Source organism: Rhinolophus sinicus, chromosome 6 (genome assembly GCF_057876585.1).
Source record: "Rhinolophus sinicus isolate RSI-liver-muscle chromosome 6, RSI-T2T, whole genome shotgun sequence".
Taxonomy (NCBI): domain Eukaryota; kingdom Metazoa; phylum Chordata; class Mammalia; order Chiroptera; family Rhinolophidae; genus Rhinolophus; species Rhinolophus sinicus.
The window spans coordinates 29,957,797-29,977,258 of NC_142506.1; the positions used below are offsets into that span (position 1 = coordinate 29,957,797).

Here is a 19,462-nt window from a genome sequence, read left to right on the forward strand (position 1 = left end):
TCTAGTCTTACAGTGATTTTAGATACCAATCCAAAAATTAAGACAGCTGGCCAACCACATATGGCTTGGGACAAAGGGATACATTTGAAATCAGGACTGAAAAAATCTGGAAATATGTATGGCTGTCATATCTGGGCTTCACATGAACTGCGAACCTGGATGACAGAGCCTAAGAACCAAGGTGAGCAAGACGAAATCTCTTATTTCAATCTGCTAATGTCATTGCATGATTGTCAGCAATGTTAGAACACACATTTTCCAAGGTTTGGATTCCAGCTACTGGGAAGTTTGAATAACAAACAGCACTGAACACTCTGGTGGTAGCTGAAACTTGACTCATATGAAAAATAATAATAAAATAAAAATAAAAAGCTCTGATTTGAAAAACATCATCTGAGACAAGAAATCTGTTTGATGTCTGAACACACTCATCATCCCCCCAGGTCTGACCAGCAGACTTCCTATCAAACCACGACATATAACAAAATGTTTTCTATGTATTTTTTTTTAACAGCTCTTCAAAGATAGAACCATCCAGGAGATCAAAGTTGCAAGAACAAACACAAACATTATTTTTACATATTTCCTTTAAAAAGACACATGCTTCTCAGAATGTTTCCCTAAATAAATAATTATCCAAGGGGCATCATCGTCACCCTAACTATGTCCTCTGAGGCTGGGAGTGGAGCCAGGGAAAACCAGGGAGCTGCTACTCAAGAAAGGGTATTGGATATCGGACAGGCACAAAAACAATGGTGCACATAACAGGATTTGCGAGTATTGGCTCCCTAGGACCAAGTATAGACCTCCCCTTCGAGACACAGTGGAAGGGCACATGGGTTTAGAAGAGCAGCCCGATGAACAACTCCAATAGTGGCACCTTCCTGGTTCTCATATCTAATGAGAAATACAAAAACACTGAAATCTTGCTGGCAGTTACTATTTAAGGATTTACTGGCTAAGTTGCTAAGGAAGTTGCAGAAACAGATGGGACATACTACTCAGGAGATGAAATCTTAAGAGTTCCTGGGGGTTATGAGGCCCCATTTCCATCCCTCCCTCACTCCATCTGGACTTCAATGTGGGCTGTAGCAAAAATACCACCACTTTCCTGCAGAACGGCAGAGTTTAAAACATGGCAATTTCATGTAGCTACACTAATGATATACCTCAGCTGGTGTCTTAGATGCCATATCTGTCTGAGAACCTTGCTTTCAATTCCTTTTGTGGTACCTGGCAAGTAAACATGTATTAAATGAGTAGAAGAAAATATGAATTAGTGAACAAGTGAATGGTATCTATTGAGCATCTATATACCAAATTCTGGGTGAGTCACTTTCACGTGTGATTTAATTTAATCTTCATAATAATCCTGAACTGATGATCATGGAGGTACCTTCAAGAAACTTAGGCTCTTGTTTGGAAGATAAATCATAATGGAGAAAAGTTAAATGATAAAAACAATAGAGTACAATAATACAAAGGATTCATTTATTCACTCAATAAACAATATCAAGGATGTGTGATGTGGTAGGCACTGTGCTATATGCTGGAGAAATAATGGTGAGGCCTGGACATTCTTCTAAGGGAGACAGCCAACAAACAAAACAAACATGGAAAAGTAACAACTTAGATAGTGAAAAGTGCTCTGGAAAACCCAAGGCCACCTATAGTAGGATGCCCAAATGAACTGCCATGAATAGGAAGAAGAAGAGATGGCCTGAGGCTGGGACATCAAGGAGGGAATTCTCAAAGGAAGAAGACTTGAGTTTGGCTTTGAAGGATAAGAAAGGTTTAAATGGAAAGAGAGGATTTGTTCACCATTTAGGCAATATTTATTGAGCATCTACTCTCTGTCAGGCATTTCAGTAATAAGTTAACACTTATTATCGACACACCAGGCAAAGTTCTAAGTTCATTTCACCTCCAATTTACAGGTGAAGAAATTGACTACAGAGAGATGGAGTAACTCAAAGTCACAAGGTTAGTAGCAGAGCCGAGATTTGAACCCAGGCAGTTTGGTTCCAGAGCAACTCTTTTATCCAAGTGTCAGCAAACTATGGCCCACGGGTCAAATTTGTTCCACTGCCTGGTTTTGTAAATACAATTTTACTGGAATGTAGCCATGCCTACTTGTATTGTTTATGGCTGCTTTTGTGCTACAAGGAAAGATGTCCCATAAAACCTAAAATATCTACTGTTTGGTTCTTTACAGGTAAAGTTTGCTGATTCCTGCCCTTAACCACTTCACCATAGAGCTCCAGACTGGGTGGACACTAGGGAGACAATGATAAATTAAACAGACCCTGCCCTCAAGGAAATCACAGTCCAGTGAAAATAAGGATCCTCTTCAGCATATCTTGCTCTCACTGGGTAATATTAAAAAATAATAAAACAACAATGCACCAATAACATCAATAATAATTATTATAGCAAACATTAACTGAGGGCTCACTATGTGTTGTGTACCAGGCACAGTCAATAGTTCTTTATATAAAGTACTGAATCCTCCCAATAATCTTGTGAAATAGGTATTATAATTATCTTTACTGTATAAAGGAGAAAATTGAAGTACAGCGAGTTTAACAGCATTACTCACTGCATGCTGGTATCACACAGACATAACCAAGCATTCTAGACGGGGAGGCATGAAAAACAAGTGCCAAATTATGGCAGAGTAGACTTCAACTGCCACACAAATTGATTAGGACTTTTTTTTATTTCCCTGTTCAATTATAATTAGAAATGTAGAACTTACATTTTACTGAGGTATCTGATAATTAGAAGAAATCTACTCTGACAGTCGTTAGCAGTAAATCTCACCAAGAAATACCCCACTTTATCATCAAATCTCAGTTTCTCATGAAAGGGAATCTATGCTGTGTCTCATGAGGAAGAATGCTGACAGCTCTGAAGTCGTTGTTGTTGGCAAAAATTTTGCTTTAGAACAGCAACTGACATCACTAGGTGCTCAATGAATGCATCTGGAATTGAATTACGTTTCTAAAGCACAAAGACTCATTCTCTGCACCATCTCAAATGGCTCAGATTGTTCCTGTACCATTTCAAAATGAGGAGGAGTAAAGAAACTAATTACTAGGTGACAGAAGATTAGACTTTGAATGGTGAGCACATGTAGAGTATACAGGTGTTGTATTATAAAGTTGTTCACCTGAAATTTATATAATGTTGTTAACAATGTTACCCCAGTAATTTTTTTTTTTTTTTTTTTTTTTTTTTTTTTAAGGAGGGCGCAGTTCCCAGTGGCCCATGTGGGGATCCAACCAGCAACCTTGGTGTTATTAGCACCACGCTCTAACCAACTGAGCTAACCAGCCACGCCATCCCAATAAATTTAATAAAATAAAATAGAAATTAAAAAAAAGAAAAGAAAAGAAGAAGCTAATTGCTATTCAAGTACTAGGTACTATGTTGGGTGTTTCAGGTACCCAGGACATCACCAGGTTTAACAGAAATTTTTAACATACGAGAATTTCTGCTTCCAGTTAGATTTACCCTCCTGCCTTAAGGAATTAGAAAAATTGACAAAATATGTGAAACAGTGTTTTTTGGACATTAAACAATAGGAAATACAGGACAGCGATCACTGAGAGAAAGGAAATAAATGAGGTGAGTCCTATGAATGCTCTGGCTCAGGACTTGGAACAAGTTTATAGGCTGCATTGCAGAGAGTGTCTCCAAACAAAGCCTAGTGACTCGGTGAGTTGAAAAGACTGTACTCAGAGTATAGGGAGGCAAAAATGGTTATAATTTTCAGGGATAATACTGGAGAAGACACAGATGAAGAAAGAGCGAGAGATACAGACAGAGAGAGAGAGAGTGTGAGATGGAGAGACAATACTTCAGAGTTTTGCAGAGGGATCCTCTTGTATCTTTGGTTGCATTGTACTGATCTCCACATATATGTAAGGAAATCACTGAGGATGGGGAAAGAATCACTGGAGAAAAGTAGTGGGAATAATTCTGAGAGTTTATAAAGTGACTAGAATAGTTCATGTACACGACCATGAGTGGGAAAGCCTCCCAGTGCATGAAGCACTGCATAGTCATCAGAGGGTATAGCTTCATAGTGGAGCCAAATAAGTTCTAGATTAAAGACTGTTCTGAACATCCCTTCCTAACAAAGCTTAAAAACAAGCACTGAAAGGATCAAATTATTCCCAAATAACAACTACATCACCGAACAAAGCCCAACAATATTTAAAGAATATTTTACAACATCTAGCATCCAACAAATGTAAAATTTACAGTGTCCAGCATCTAATCAAAATTTGCCAGGCTTAGAATGAAGCAGGAAAATACATTCCATAATTGAAAATAAAACAATTAAATAAAACAGACAAATGACAGAGGTACCGTGGTTCCCTGAAAATAAGACCTAGCTGGACAATCAGCTCCAGTGTGTCTTTTGGAGCAAAAATTAATACAAGTCCCAGTCTTATTTTACTATAATATAAGAGCAATATAATATAATATAATATAATATAATATAGTATAGTATAGTATAGTATAGTATAGTATAGTATAGTATAGTATAATATAATCTAATACCAGGTCTTATGTTAATTTTTGCTCCAAAAGATGCATTAGAGCTTATAGTCCGGCTAGGTTTTATTTTCAGGGAAACACAGTTACAGAATTGAATTAGCAGATATGGATAAGTAAGCTGTTATAAAAATAAATTGTAAGCTGTTATATAAAAATATAAAATACATATTTTAAAAAAGTTAGAAGAAAATGTGAACATGATAATGAAAGAAGTAGAAAATATAAAAAGGACCCAAATAGAATTGAAAAACAATTATCTGAAAAGAAGAATACACTGGATGGGATTAATCACAAATTACACATTATAGAAGAAAATATTAGTGAACTTGAAAACAATAGAATGGAAACTACATAAAATAAAACACAGAGAGATCCAAGATGGTGGAGTAGATAAACACTGTGTCTGCATCCTTCTGTGAGCACATTAAATTTACAACTAAATTATAGAACAATCATTCTGGAGAACCATCTGAAATCTAGCTGAACAGAAGTCCTACAACTAAAAATATAAGGAAAAAACCATGTGGAGACTGGTAGGAGGGGTGGAGATGTGGAATGGGCCCTAAACCTCTCTGTGGCAGTTAAGAATCAGGAGGGATACCTTGGCTGTGGAGGTTCCAGCCAGAGGAGCGAGGGACCCCAGCCCCCCAGACTAGTCTCCCAAGCCTGGAGTACTCGTGCTGGAAAGAGGAACATCTGTCTGTGAAAAGCACTGGGGATTCTGACCTTTTGGGTGGGCTGGAAGCCTGCAGGAAACCCAGATGTCCTTTTAAACGGCCTACACACAGACTCACATGCTCGCAGGCACTCACCTTGAGCTCCAGTGGAGGGATGATGACTTGTGGGCCTTGGAGACATATGAGGGGGCAGACTGAGGAGTGTGGCTTCAGGAGGATAGTTAGCATTTTCCTGGTGAGGGGTCCTCTTCCTGTGCAGCCAGCAGGCGGGTGGCATCTTTCCTATATTGAGCTTGCCCCCACAGGCCAAATCTGAATCTGATTGGCCTGGTGAGCTCTGCTGCTCTGTGCTGTTAAATCAGCTAGGACCCCATCCCAACCAACTTGAGCACCACCAGAGGCACTTTCTCCATGAACAACCGACCCCTCCCTGATTGCACTATTTCTAGGAAAACTATCAGAGTCCATGGTCCCCAGGCAGGTGGTGACTGGCCACAGTGTGCTCTGAGGCTTTTGCTGAGTCACTCCAGGCTCAGCACTGGCACCAAACCAGAGTCTACATTAACCTGGTGACCACAACTCTTCCCACTCTAGTGGCTTCCTGAGACCTGCTTCACTTAACTCACATACTGCATGAGCCTTTATCAGTGACTGAACCTTAAAGGAGCCAGCAGGTGACAGCAGGCTTCCGGGTATACTGGTTTTTTGTGCAGCTACCCCCGGCCTGGTACTGGTGGCAGCCATCATCAGTTTGTGGAGTGGAGTGGCCTGTCCCCTGCAGATCGCTTTGCATCTGCCAACATGTAGCTCCCAGCCAGTCACAGGCAATGGCTGACCTGAGCCTACACCCAAGAGGCCCCAGAATGAACATACTTGGAGGTTGGCTTCAGACCATAGCAAAGCACCACCCAATTAGCCCCAGAAGTGGCACACACAAAGGGCAGTCTCAACAGGCACCAGAGACCACTGGGGCAAATCCCACTCAGTAAGGTAAGCTTCCTGCACAGCAGTCCATAATCTGTGGACGTGGCTAAACCCCACAGCCAGTCAGCCTGAGGGTTAATCCCACCCACTGAGTGCCAATAGCAATCAAGGCTCAACCATAACAGGAGAGCACACACAAACCACACAAGGGACACTCCTGGCACACCTGGCTCAGGTGATCAAGGAGACTGTGCCACTGGGCTCCACAGGACACCTACTACATAAGGCCACTTGGCCAAGACATAATAAATCTACATAATACATAGAAACAAACACAGAGTGGCAGCCAAAATGAGGGAAAAAAGAACTGCATCCCAAATGAAAAAAAAAAAAAAAAAGGAGAAAAATCCAGAAAAATAACTAAACTAAATGGTGGCAAGCAACCTTCCAGAGACAGAGTTAAAAAACAAAACAAAAAGGTTATAAGGATGCTCAAGAAACTTAGTGAGAACTTCAACAAAAAGATTGCAAGCACAAAAAAAGAACCAGTCAGAAGTGAAGAATACAATAACTGAAATGAAGAATGCACTACAAGAAATCACCAGCAGACAAGATGAAGCAGAGGTTAGAATCAGTAATTTGGAAGACAAGGTAGCAGAAAACACCCAATCAGAACAACAAAAAGAAAAAGAATCCAAAAAAATGAGTATAGCTTAAGAGACCTCTGGGACTACATCAAGCGTAACGACATTCACATCATTGGGTTTCCAGAAGGAGAAAAGAAAAAGCAAGAGATTGAGAACATATTTGAAGAAATAAAGACTGAAAACCTAACAGGGTGAAGGAAATAGACATACAATTCCAGGAAGTGCAGAAAGTCCCAAACAAATGAACCCAAACAGGCAAACACCTACACACATTATCATTAAAATGGCAAAGGTTAAAGACAAAGAGAGAATCCTAAAAACAGCAAGAGAAAGGCAACTAGTAACTTATAAGGGAGCTCCCATAAAACTGTCAGCTGATTTCTCAATAGAAACTTTGCAGGCCAGAAGGGATTGGCACAAAAATAGTCAACGTAATGAAAAGCAAGGACCTACAACCAAGACAACTCTACCCAGCAAGGCTATCATTTAAAATCAAAGGACAGATAAAGAGTTTCCCAGAGAAGAAAAAACTAAAGGAGTTCATCACCACCAAACCAATGTTACAAAGAATGTTAGAGGGACTTCTTTAAGATGGAAAAAAATAATCAAAATAATGAATAATAAAATGGCAATAGCTGCATATCAACAATTACATTCAATGTAAATGGATTAAATGCTCCAATCAAAAGACGTAGGAGGGCTGAATGGTTAAGAAAATAAAACTCTTACATATTCTGCCTACGAGAGACTCACTTCAGATTGAAACACACACACAGACAGAAAGTAAAGGGATGGAAAAAGATATTCATTAAAATGCAAATGAAAACAAACAAACAAACAAAAAGCTGGGGTAGTAATACTTATACCAGACAAAATAGACTTTAAAACAAAGGCAATTAAAAGAGACAATGAAGGACCCAGAAATCCCACTTCTGGGTATGTATCCAAAGAAACCCAAGCTACTTTGACGGGATGTGTTCATCCATATGTTCACTGTAGCATTGTTTACAATGGCCAAGATATGGAGGCAGCCTGGATGTCCATTGTTGGAAGAACGGATAAAAAGGAGGTGGTCCATATATACAAAGGAACATTGCTTGGCTATGGAAGGAAATGGGTACTTGCCATCTGCAGTGGCATGGTTGGACCTGGAGAGTGTTGTGTTGAGTGGAGTATATCAGACAGAGAAAGAGAGAGATGTAATGTGATTTCGCTTATATGTGGAATCTAAGAACAAAATTAATGAGTAAAACTGAAACAAACTCATAGATGCAGAAAACATTTTGATGGTTGCCAGATGGGAGGGGGTTGGGGGTGTGGATGAAAGAAGAGGAAGGGACTAAGAAGTACAAATTGGTTGTTTAAAAGTAGTTATGAGGATGTAGGATATAGCATAAGGGAGACAGTCAATATTGTAATAACTACGAATGGTGTCAGATGGGTACAAGATTTGTTGGGGTGATATATAGGAGGGGGTTGGAGGGCAGGGTGAAAAAGGTGAAGGGATTAAAAAGTACATATTGGTAGTGACAACATCGTCATGGGGATATAAAGTAAAGCATAGGAAATATAGTCAATAATAAGATAATAATTATGTATAGTGTTAGACTAGTGGGTACTAGACTAGTAATGGGGATACTTCTTAAATTATTAAAATGTCATACCATTATGCTATACACCTGAAATTAATATAAAATAATATTGAATGCCAACTGTAATTAATAAATTAAAAAGAGGGGGAAGGTGAAGGGGAATAAGAGGTCCAAATTTCCAGGTATAAAACAAACAAGTCATGGGGATGTAATGTACAGCATGGAGAATACAGTCAATAATACTGTGATAGCATAGTACAGTGTCAGGTGGTTGCTGGACTTATGGTGATCACTTCTTTAGGTATATAAATATTGAATAACTATGGTGTACCGCTTGAAACTAATATACTATTGTATGTTAGCTATATCTTTAATAAAAATCTTTTTAAAAAAAGGTACATGCAAACCATAAAAAAATAAAACACAAAGAGAAACAAGATTGAAAAAAGTACATAAGAACAGAGTATCCATAATCTATAGAACCATACAAAGTGACCTCACATACATGTAATTGAAGTACCTGAAGGAGAGGAAAGGGCTGAATTGTGTTCCCCCAAAATTCATATGTTCAAATCCTAACCCCCATACCTCAGAATGTGAATGTATTTGGAGATAACATCTTTAAAAAGGTAATAAGTCAAAATAAGTTCATTAGGATGGGCCCTAGTCTAATACAACTGGTATCTTTATATAAGAAGAGGAAATTTGGACACAGACAGACACAGGGAGATGACTATGTGAAGATACAGGGAGAAGATGGCTATTATAGGCCAACGCTGCTGACACTTTGAACTCAGACTTCTAGGCTCCAGAACTGTGAGAAAATAAGACTTTCAGTCTCTAGTACTTGTTATGGTAGCCCTAAAAGAAGTAATATGGAAGGGGAAACAGAAAAAAATACTTAAAGAAATAATAACTGCAAAAATGTTACAAATCTGCTGAAAATTATAAATCCACAGATGCAAAAATATCGACAAACCCAAAGTAGAAGAAACATGAAAACAAAACAAAACAAAAAACCACACACCGAGGTACATATAATCAAACTGCTGAAAAAACAGTCATAAAGAGAAAATCTTAAAAGCACCCAGAGGACTTCACTTTTGACCAAGATGGAGTAACAGACTGGATTTACCCTCTCATTTGAAACAATTAAAAAAAAAATAAAACAGACAAAATATATGAAACAACAGACTTCATCAGGCAATGAAGGACAGTGATCCCTGAGAGACAGGAAATAAACAAGGCAAGCCCTACAATTGCCCCAGCTTATTGAGAAAGTCTGCAGGCCACAGCGCCAGGAGGAGTATCCCAGATGGAGCCTAGTGGACTCCATGAGTGAGAAGACAGAGCTGATACCAAACCAAAGACATCATAAATGAAGTACGGACTAATGTACCTCATGAACATAGATGCAAAAATACTTAAATCAAATCCAGCAATATACAAAAAAAAGATAATACATCATAACCAAGTAGAGTTTACAAGAATGAAAGTTTGGTTTAAAAATAAAAAATCAATATAATTCATCATATTAACTGATAAAAGAATTTTAAAAATCCACAGGATAATATCAACAGATGAACTAAAATTACCTGACAGTGGGGGCCGGCCCGGTGGCTCAGGCGTTTAGAGCTCCATGCTCCTAACTCTGAAGGCTGCTGGTTCGATTCCCACATGGGCCAGTGGGCTCTCAATCACAAGGTTGCCAGTTCAATTCCTCGAGTCCCACAAAGGATGGTGGGCAGCGCCCCCTGCAACTAAGATTGAACACAGCACCTTGAGCTGAGCTGCCTCCCAGATGGCTCAGTTGGTTGGAGTGAGGGCTCTCAACCACAAGGTTGCCAGTTCAATTCCTGGAGTCCCATAAGGGCTGGTGGGCAGCGCCCCCTGCAACTAGCAATGGCAACTGGACCTGGAGCTGAGCTGTGCCCTCCACAACTAAGACTGAAAAGACAACAACTTGAAGGTGAATGGTACCCTCCACAGCTAAGACTGAAAGGACAAAAACTTGACTTGGAAAAAAGGCCTGGAAGTACACACTGTTCCCCAATAAAGAACTGTTCCCCTTCCCCAATAAAATCTTTAAAAAAAAAAAAAATCATCTGACAAAACTCCACACCAACTCATGTCTAAAAAAGTAAAACGTTTAAAAAACTAGGAATAGATGGAAAATTTCTCATCTAACAATGAGCATCTATGAAAAGAACCACAGTAAATCATACTTAATTGTAGAGAGTGGGCTGTAAGCTGACTAGGGCCTTGCAGCCTGCAAGGTCATCCATGGGAAGCCTCACCTCAGCATCTTCCCAGAAAGAACAAGATAACACTAATGCAGCCACAGACATACAAACTTGCCAATACGCAGAACAGAATGTTCTACTGATACTTGCTTGTCCTGCTAATACTTGCTTGTATTAGACAGTTGTTCCAAGACTGTATATAAACCATGTGTGAAATAAAGACTGCGCCACTGCTCCGCCATCCATGGACAGTGGACCTCCCGATCCCAGCTCTCCTGTCTCTGTGTCTTCTTTATCTCCTCACCCTTCCCCCTCAGGCCGAGCCCTCCTGGCTGCACAGGCCAGGGCAGAGTGGTGCCCGAACAGGGACCTGAGTACCAGAAGCAAAAAATGGACAAAGTAGAGGACCGTCCTCTGCTACCAAGTGGAGTGGCGTGGCACCCGCCACAAACAGGTGAGGACACTCCTCTCAAGGTTAAAGGTAGAGGAGGGGAGCAAGCTAAGTTTAATCGGGAGTAAAACATGGGACAGCATGGGTCCAAAGAAAGAGACCTCTTTGCGCAAATGCTAAAGGCTATGCTTACCGCTCCTGGCTGTAATATTCGCTCAGGCCAGGTAATGGAATTCCCATCTTTTGTACAGGATATATGCCCTTGGTTCCCCGAAGAGGGCACGCTCAATCCTGCCACTTGGGAGAGAGCTGGGCAGCAGCTCCATGACCGCTTCAGGGCTGAAGGCTCCTCTAAGTTCCCCATCCCCACCTTTGCACTTTGGAACTTACTGAAGGAGTAACTTGACCCCCTCACTGGAGGTTTGGAGATTACCGTCCCTCTCAACACAGGGAGGGGTCCCTCAGGTCTTACAGGATACAGTGGAGGGGTATGAAGCGCAGAAGCGCTCTGGCGCTCTCTCTCGGTACCACCCGTAAGAGATAAACAGTTACCCTCCACCCCCCATTACGAGAAAGAACTTCATGATAAGGAACAAAAATATTATAACCCTCCCCGAAAACTCTGGCCCCCAGAACTCTGATATGGATGATGAGTCTTCCCCTTCCGCTGACCTCCTGGTGGCCTTTGCTAAGCTTTCTTGCGGAGCACCTCCAGCCGGGGTCCCCTCCTACCCCAAGATGCCGTCCCAGATCCTGAACAAAGATGCCCTCTTGTGCTCTCTGCTTTACAAAGGGGTGTTCTCCAGGCCCAGGAAAAGGGGGAAGACACTTCCGGCTTTCAATTGTACCCTGTAACAGAATGCACAGTCAACGGACAACCAGTTAGAGAATATGTAATTATTCCTTTTAAGATGCTAAAAGACCTCAAACGGCATGTGCCACCTATGGGCCTGCGGCCCCCCTTTACCATTGCCTCTCTAGAAGGTTTGCAAACTGATGCCCTTGCACCCAGTGATTGGAAGACTATGGCTAAGGCTTGCCTTAGTGCCGGGGATTATCTGTTATGGAAGAGTGAATGGACTGAATTGTGCGAACAAGCATGGAGAAATCAGGCTCATCGAGTGCCTGTTACCTATGGCGTGCTGGTAGGAGAAGGGCAATTCAGCCCCCTGGACCACCAGCTGGGTTACCCCCTACAAGCACATCAACAAATTAACATAGCGGGAACTACAGCCTGGCGCAGCCTGCCCACCTCGGGTACAAAAGGGGAAGTACTCAGTAAAGTTAGACAGGGGCCTGATGAACTATATCAAGACTTTGCTTCTTGCTTTTTACAGGCTGTCTCTTGAGTAATTTCAGATGCTGAGGCTGGCCAAATCCTTACTAAACAACTTGCCTATGAAAATGCTAATAGCGCCTGTCAGGCAGTACTGAGACCCTACCGAAAAAGGGCACTATATCAGATTTTATTCGGCTATGCTCAGGTATTGGCCCTGCCCACATCCAGGGCGCCGCTCTGGCAGCAGCCTTTTCCCAATCTAGAGACAGGTTAGCCCAAACCCAAGAAAACAGCAGACAGATGGGTAAATGTTACATGTGTGGAAAACCCGGCCACTTTGCAAGAGAATGCCCTCAAAAGGGTCAATCCCGCTTTTCCCCAGCATCTGCCCCTAGGGTAAAACAGGGGGTCCACCAGCGCAGCCTCGGGTTGTGCCCGCGATGTCATCGCAGACAACATTGGTCCAGTGACTGTCAGTCACTACATGATGCTTTCGGAAACCTGATTCAGGGAAAGGGATATGGGGCCGACCCGGCCCTGTCAAATAATGGGGGCCTTGACAACAAAACTATCAGTAATTCTCCAAAACCCAGCCGATCCACAATCCAACAGCTATACAGGGCCACACCTGGGAGCGCAGGATTGGACCTCAATCCCGCCTCCCAATAAGTATTGACCCCCGAAATGGGACCACAAGTGATTCCCACAGGGATATGGGGGCCTATTCCCCCAGGAACAGTGGGGTTAATCTTAGGGAGAAGCAGCTTCACTATGAAGGGATTTCACGTACTGCCCAGAGTTATAGATGAGGATTATGAGGGAGAAATCAAGGTCATGGCCCATACCATAAAAATATTGTCCAGGTTCTGTCCACCGACAGAATCGCGCAATTGGTTTTATTTCCCACTATCAAAACAGGGCAAGTACTCTCATCAAAGACTCGAGGCACTCAAGGCCTTGGCTCTTCTGATATATATTGGATACAACAAATCCAAAAGGAAAGACCCAAATTAACCCTATGGATAGAAGGAAAACAATTCTCAGGTCTACTAGATATGGGAGCTGATGTTTCCATTATTGCCCACCAACAATGGCCCACATCCTGCCCCACCACTCACACTATGACTGAACTACAAGGGATAGGACAGGCCCAAGGCCCCTTACAAAGTTCAAAGATCCTTAACTAGACAGGCCCAGACAGACAACAGGGAACCTTTTGTCCCTGTGTCCTCCCGGGACTACCTGTCAACCTCTGGGGACATGATGTATTGAGTCAGATGCACGTTATTATGTATGGCCCAAGTACTCAGGTCTCCCATATGATGTTCAATCAGGGATTCCTCCCCTCACAGGGGCGAGGGAAAAAAACCATCAGGGAATAACAGCCGCCATACAGGTAAAACCAAAAAGTGACAAATTAGGATTAGGGTATCCAAATTTAGAATAGGGACCATGGTGACTCCTGCTACCCCCGTTGGACTTACTGCAGAAAAAATAACTTGGAAATCTGACACCCCTGTGTGGGTAGACCAATGGCCCCTAACTCAGGAGAAACTCCACATGGCATGAGGGCTAATTACTGAACAACTTGCTGCTGGTCACATTGAGCACTCCAATAGCCCTTGGAACACTCCAATATTTGTAATAAAGAAAACATCAGGTAAATGGAGATTGTTACAAGACCTCCGCAAGGTTAATCAGACAATGGAGGTTATTGGAGCCACCCAGCCTGGCCTTCCCACACCCACTGTTATACCGTGGGACTTTTGTTTATTCATTATTGACCTTGAAGACTGTTTCTTTACTATCCCCTTAGACCAGGGGTGTCCAAACTTTTTTCAACGTTTTTCACCAAGGGCCATATGCGGTGAAATACACAAACAGCCGGGCCACTCACTTGAGGTGAAGTACATATTGCCTCACCTGGTTTATTTAAGTAAACTAAGTATGTTTTTGGAATTTGCTGTGGGCCAATTAAAAATGGATCGTGGGCCGCAGTTGGCCCGCGGGCCACAGTTTGGACACCCCTGCCTTAGACCCTAAGGACAGAAAACGTTTTGCCTTTAGCGTACCGGCCCTTAACTTCCAAGAACCCATGAAATGATACCAATGGAAGGTCCTCCCTCAGGGGATGGCCAACAGTCCTACTCTGTGCCAGAGCTTTGTTGCCTTAGCTAGTGACCTATTAGAAAATGCTTTCCCGATCCGTATATTATTCATTATATGGATGATATTCTAATTGCCCATAAAAATCAAGAGACCCTACAAAAGGCACTTTCAGAACTAAATGTCTCCTTAACAACCCATGGGCTTCACATTGCCCCCAGAAAGGTACAGCAGGCTGCTCCATTCTCCTGTCTCGGGACAACTATTCTTCAAAGAGCAGTACAGCCACAAAAAAATCCAAATCCGAGTGGATTCCTGTTGGTAATTAAATGACTTCCAAAAGTTATTAGGGAATATCAATTGGCTACGTCCACATTTAGGCGTAACTACAGGTCAATTACAGCCTCTCTTCGATATTCTAAAAGGAGATCCTGACCCCATGTCCCCTCGACAGTTGTCCCCCAATGCCCGCCAAGCTCTCCAACTAGTTAACAAAGCCATTCAACAAACCCAGGTTTTTCGACCCTTCCATACCGATGAAGCTTATTATTTGCCCCACCAAGCCACAACCTACAGGCCTTTTATGGCAAGCTCAAGGGCCAGTTGAGTGGCTCCACCTGCCCAATATAGGCCCCAAAGTACTCCTTCTCTGTTATGACCTCGTTGGCACCCTAATTCACAAAGGCCAAAAACGACTGAGACAGCTTATAGGTTATGACCCCCAGGCTATAATTGTATCCCATACCCAGAACAACAACATTGGTTATTCCAATACCCAGATACCTGGCAGCTGGCGCTTGCCCAATTCCCTGCAAGTGTTGATTGCACTATCCATCCAATAAGCTCCTTCAGTTCCTGCTACAAAACCCAGTAATTTTCCCCAAGGTAATTTCCCCTAATCCTGTTCCTAACACGCTTACCGTTTTTACAGATGGTTGCAGTAATGGCATAGACATGGTACATACTCCCACACAGACACATTCCAAACAAACACACTTTGCCTCTGCCCAGCCCACAGAACTCGCTGCCCTGATCTGGGCCCTAGAGCTCATCCCTACCTGGCTCTTAACATCTTTTCTGATAGCTCCTACCTATACACGGTCGGTAGGGTAATTGAGACTGCTGTTAGCGGCTATACTTCAGATGAAGAACTTTTTCATCTGTTTTGTCAACTCCAAAAGCTAATTCAGGCCAGGCCAAAACCGTGCTGTATCGGCCATATCCGAGCCCATTCTTGACTCCCTGGGCCCCTAGCACTAGGCAATAACATTGCTGACGAAGCCATACAACCCCAAGCTTACGCCCTTCTGGCTGCCCAGGTATCCCAATCTACTCCCATCACACAGGCCCAACAATCCCACATAACCTATCATCAAAACGTTGCTGCCTTACAGCTCCAGTTTAGAATTTCCAGAGAAGAGGCCCAACATATTGTCAAAACTTGCTCCACATGCCAGATCCATCTCCCTGTACCCTGCTACGGAGTAAATCCTAGAGGCTTACTCCCCAACCAACTTTGGCAGATGGATGTCACTCATTTCCTTTAGAAATGTCCCCTATGTTCATGTTGTTGTTGATACTTATTCTGGGTTCTTATTCGCTACTGCACGACCCGGAGAAGGGACTACCCACGTCATTAGTCATTGACTCCAAGCATTTTCAGTAATGGGCCTCTCTCAACAATTAAAAACTGACAATGGCCCCAGATATACCAGTAAAGTTTTCCCTCAGTTCTGTTCTCAGTTTAAGATCACACATACTACGGGGATCCCTTGTAACCCCCAAGGACAAGGAATCATAGAACGTGCCCACCGCACACTCAAAACACAAATACAAAAACAAAAAAGGGGAGTTACCCCGGCTACACCCAATAATATCTTAAACCATTCCCTCTTTTTTTTTTTTAACCATTCACTCTTTACCCTCAATTTTTTAAACACCGATGCCTCTGGCCGCACGGCGGACGAATGGCACTGGACACCAGAGCGCCCTCCACTGCCCATGGTATGATGGAAAGACCCTCTTGATAATGTTTGGCATGGGCCCGATCCTGTGCTGGTCTGGGGAAGGGGTCATGTTTGTGTTTTCCCTGGGAACGCGGACGGCCCTCGGTGGTTACCAGAACCACTAGTGAGACATTGTGATGGATCCGAACTCGGATCCCGACTCCCTGACGCCCATGAAACGCCTCAAGTAATACCACTTGTGGTGATCCCTCGGACTTGAGGAACCCGCCGAGCCCAGCCACCTACGTGGGAACAGCTCAAGCACCTGACGCCTGAAGGAGAAAACATGGTTCAGCGACAAGGATTTCCCATAACTTCTGAGCGGCTCTTTCTCGCCATGTTGGCCATCCTAACAATATAGGCCAAGTGTAGCTCAGACAGAGACTCAAAGTTTCTGGACCTTTTTTTCCTAACCCCCCTGCACTTCACCCTGTCACTTGGAATGGCCCTAGAGTCCCCGTCTTTGTCAACGACACACAGATCCTTGGTGGGACCCCCAACGTACACATTACGCCCCAGTGGGGCCCCTTTAACTACACCCGGACAGCCGTTGGCACCCCCCTCTGTGCGGGCCCCCAAGACACAACAGGGTGCCTAAAAATCCAGCCTGTCAACAAGACTGCTATGGGGGGAGCAAATATAGCTAACCTCTCTGGGCCATGGGATGTGTACAAATATCTATAACAACCTGCTCTTTTGGGACTCGCTAATCTTTCCACTGTTGTTCCCGCTTCCCATCCACCCTTTCCATGTTGCCCTAATTCCTCCTCCGTGGAATTATCCAAATTTACTAATTGGTTAGAATGTGCTCACCCTCTGGCTGTGGGACCCAACATCATTGGAGTAGTCCAAATCATATGGAACTGGTCACATCGTCTCACTGGCCCTCATCAAGATTGGATGACTCCCGGAGGATATGTGACTCCCATTTTGACCACCCTACAACATAATATCCAGCGTGAGCTATGGTGAGCTTTCGCGACCACAGACTTTATAAACATTTCCTCATCGTCCACTCAGGACCTGGGGCTAAGACACATATATGGGGTTCGGGCCAGCACCCGGCCAGCCTATGTATTCCTGGTAGGAGGCTTGAATGTCAGTGCCATCAAACAACAATGGCTACACGTTGAGTGCTTGGACTGTAATTTGACCAACTGTGTCACAACATACAACAAAGTGTTCCAAGTCATGGTATTGTACCAACCATCTTATCTCTTAATACCCACCAATTTGACTGGCCCCTGGTATGATGACAAGGGACTCCAAACCTTAAGAGAGATTCAAAACCAACTAACCAAGGAAAAAAGAGTTATTGGCATGGTCATAGCTGACATAGTGGCGATCATCTCCCTAATAGCTACCGCTGTGACTGCCACCACTGCCCTCGCCCAGGGCATAAAAACTGCCCACTTTGTCAATGCTTTGGCCCAAAACTCGTCCATTGCACTAAAAACACAAGAAAAAAAAAGATTTAAAGATAGAATATAAAATAAATGCATTAGAAACACCATAATAACTCTTGGCAACAAAATAGAAGCTTTACGCTTAAGACTAAGCCTACATTGCCATGCCAATTTCCAAAAGATCTGTTACCCTTGTTCCCTACAATGGGACACGATAGCAATGGGACAAAATTCGTAACCACATACAAGGTATCTAGAGCCATAACAATCTTAGCCTTGATCTTAGTGACCTCCGTCGAGAAATTCTTGACATTCAACATGCACACGATCGCATTCTCAACCCGGCCAATATAACTCAACAGTAGCTTACCCAACTCAAGGGGTTTAACCCATTTAACCTCCTCTGACATTCATTCTGGTTTCTATGTGGTATCTCTGTTCTGGTATTTACTTTGTTTTGTATCTTTTCAGTCGGCTAACGAGTCATCCAACACCGACTCATAGACTTCCTTCTTAATCAACACTAGCTACGGCTTAAATCAAAAAGAGAAGGGGGAGATATAGAGAGCAGGCTGTAAGCTGACTAGGGCCTTGCAGCCTGCAAGGTCATCCATGGGAAGCTTCGCCCCAGCATCTTTCCAGAAAGAACAAGAAAGCACTAATGCAGCCACAGACATACAAACTTGCCAATACGCGGAACAGAATGTTCTACTGATACTTGCTTGTTCTACTAATACTTGCTTGTATTAGACAATTGTTCCAAGACTGTATATAAACCATGTGTGAAATAAAGACTGCACCACTGCTCGGCCATCCGTGGACAGTGGACCTCCCGATCCCAGCTCTCCTGTCTCTGTGTCTTTTCTTTATCTCCTCACCCTTCCCTCTCAGGCCGAGCCCTCCTGGCCGCACGGGCTGTGGCACTTAATGCTGAAAAACTGTATGCCTAAGATTGGGAACAAATCAAGGATATTTTTTCACCACTGCTATTCAACCTTGTATTGGAGGTGCTAGTCAGTGCTATAGGGCAAGAAAAAGAAATGGCATATAGATTGGAAATGAAGAAGGTGAACTGTCTTTATTCACAGAAGACATAATTGTTGATGCAAAAATTTCTAAGGAATCTAGAAAAAAGCTACTAGTTAATAAGTGAATTTAGCAAGATAACAAGATACAAGGTCAACATTGAAAAATCATTTGTATTTTATATACAATCATATATTGAAAGAATAAAAATGCCATTTACAATAAACATTAAAATATTAATTTCTTTGATGTAAATTTTACAAAATATGTACAAGACATATACACTGAAAACCATAAAACATTACATTGAAATTAAAGGACAGATATGCCATGCTCATGGATCAGTGGACTCAATATTGTTATGATGTCAGTTCTCTCTAAGTTAATATATAGGTTCAACACAATTCCAATCAAAATCCTGGGGGACTTTCTGTAGAAACTGACAAGCTGTTTCTAGAATGCACGTGGAAGTATGAAGGACCTGAAATATGCAAAGCAATTTTGAAAAAGAAGAACAATATTTATGAATTGCACTACCTGATTTCAAGGCTTGCTATAAAGTCACAGCTATCGAGAGAGTGGTGTTGGTATAAAGG

General features: G+C 42.6%; 1 protein-coding gene across 1 annotated transcript in view; it reads left to right on the forward strand.

Moving 5' to 3' along the window:
* LOC148757846 (endogenous retrovirus group K member 10 Gag polyprotein-like) overlaps positions 1–12,991 on the forward strand; it is a 77,479-nt gene extending 64,488 nt beyond the window's left edge. Inside the window, exons 2-5 of the mRNA XM_088799301.1 lie at positions 10,970–11,106; positions 11,902–12,300; positions 12,403–12,591; positions 12,705–12,991. Coding sequence (XP_088655427.1) covers positions 10,970–11,106; positions 11,902–12,300; positions 12,403–12,591; positions 12,705–12,991 — 1,012 coding nt within the window. The remainder of the gene's footprint in view (positions 1–10,969; positions 11,107–11,901; positions 12,301–12,402; positions 12,592–12,704) is intronic.
* Positions 12,992–19,462: the final 6,471 nt, after the last annotated feature.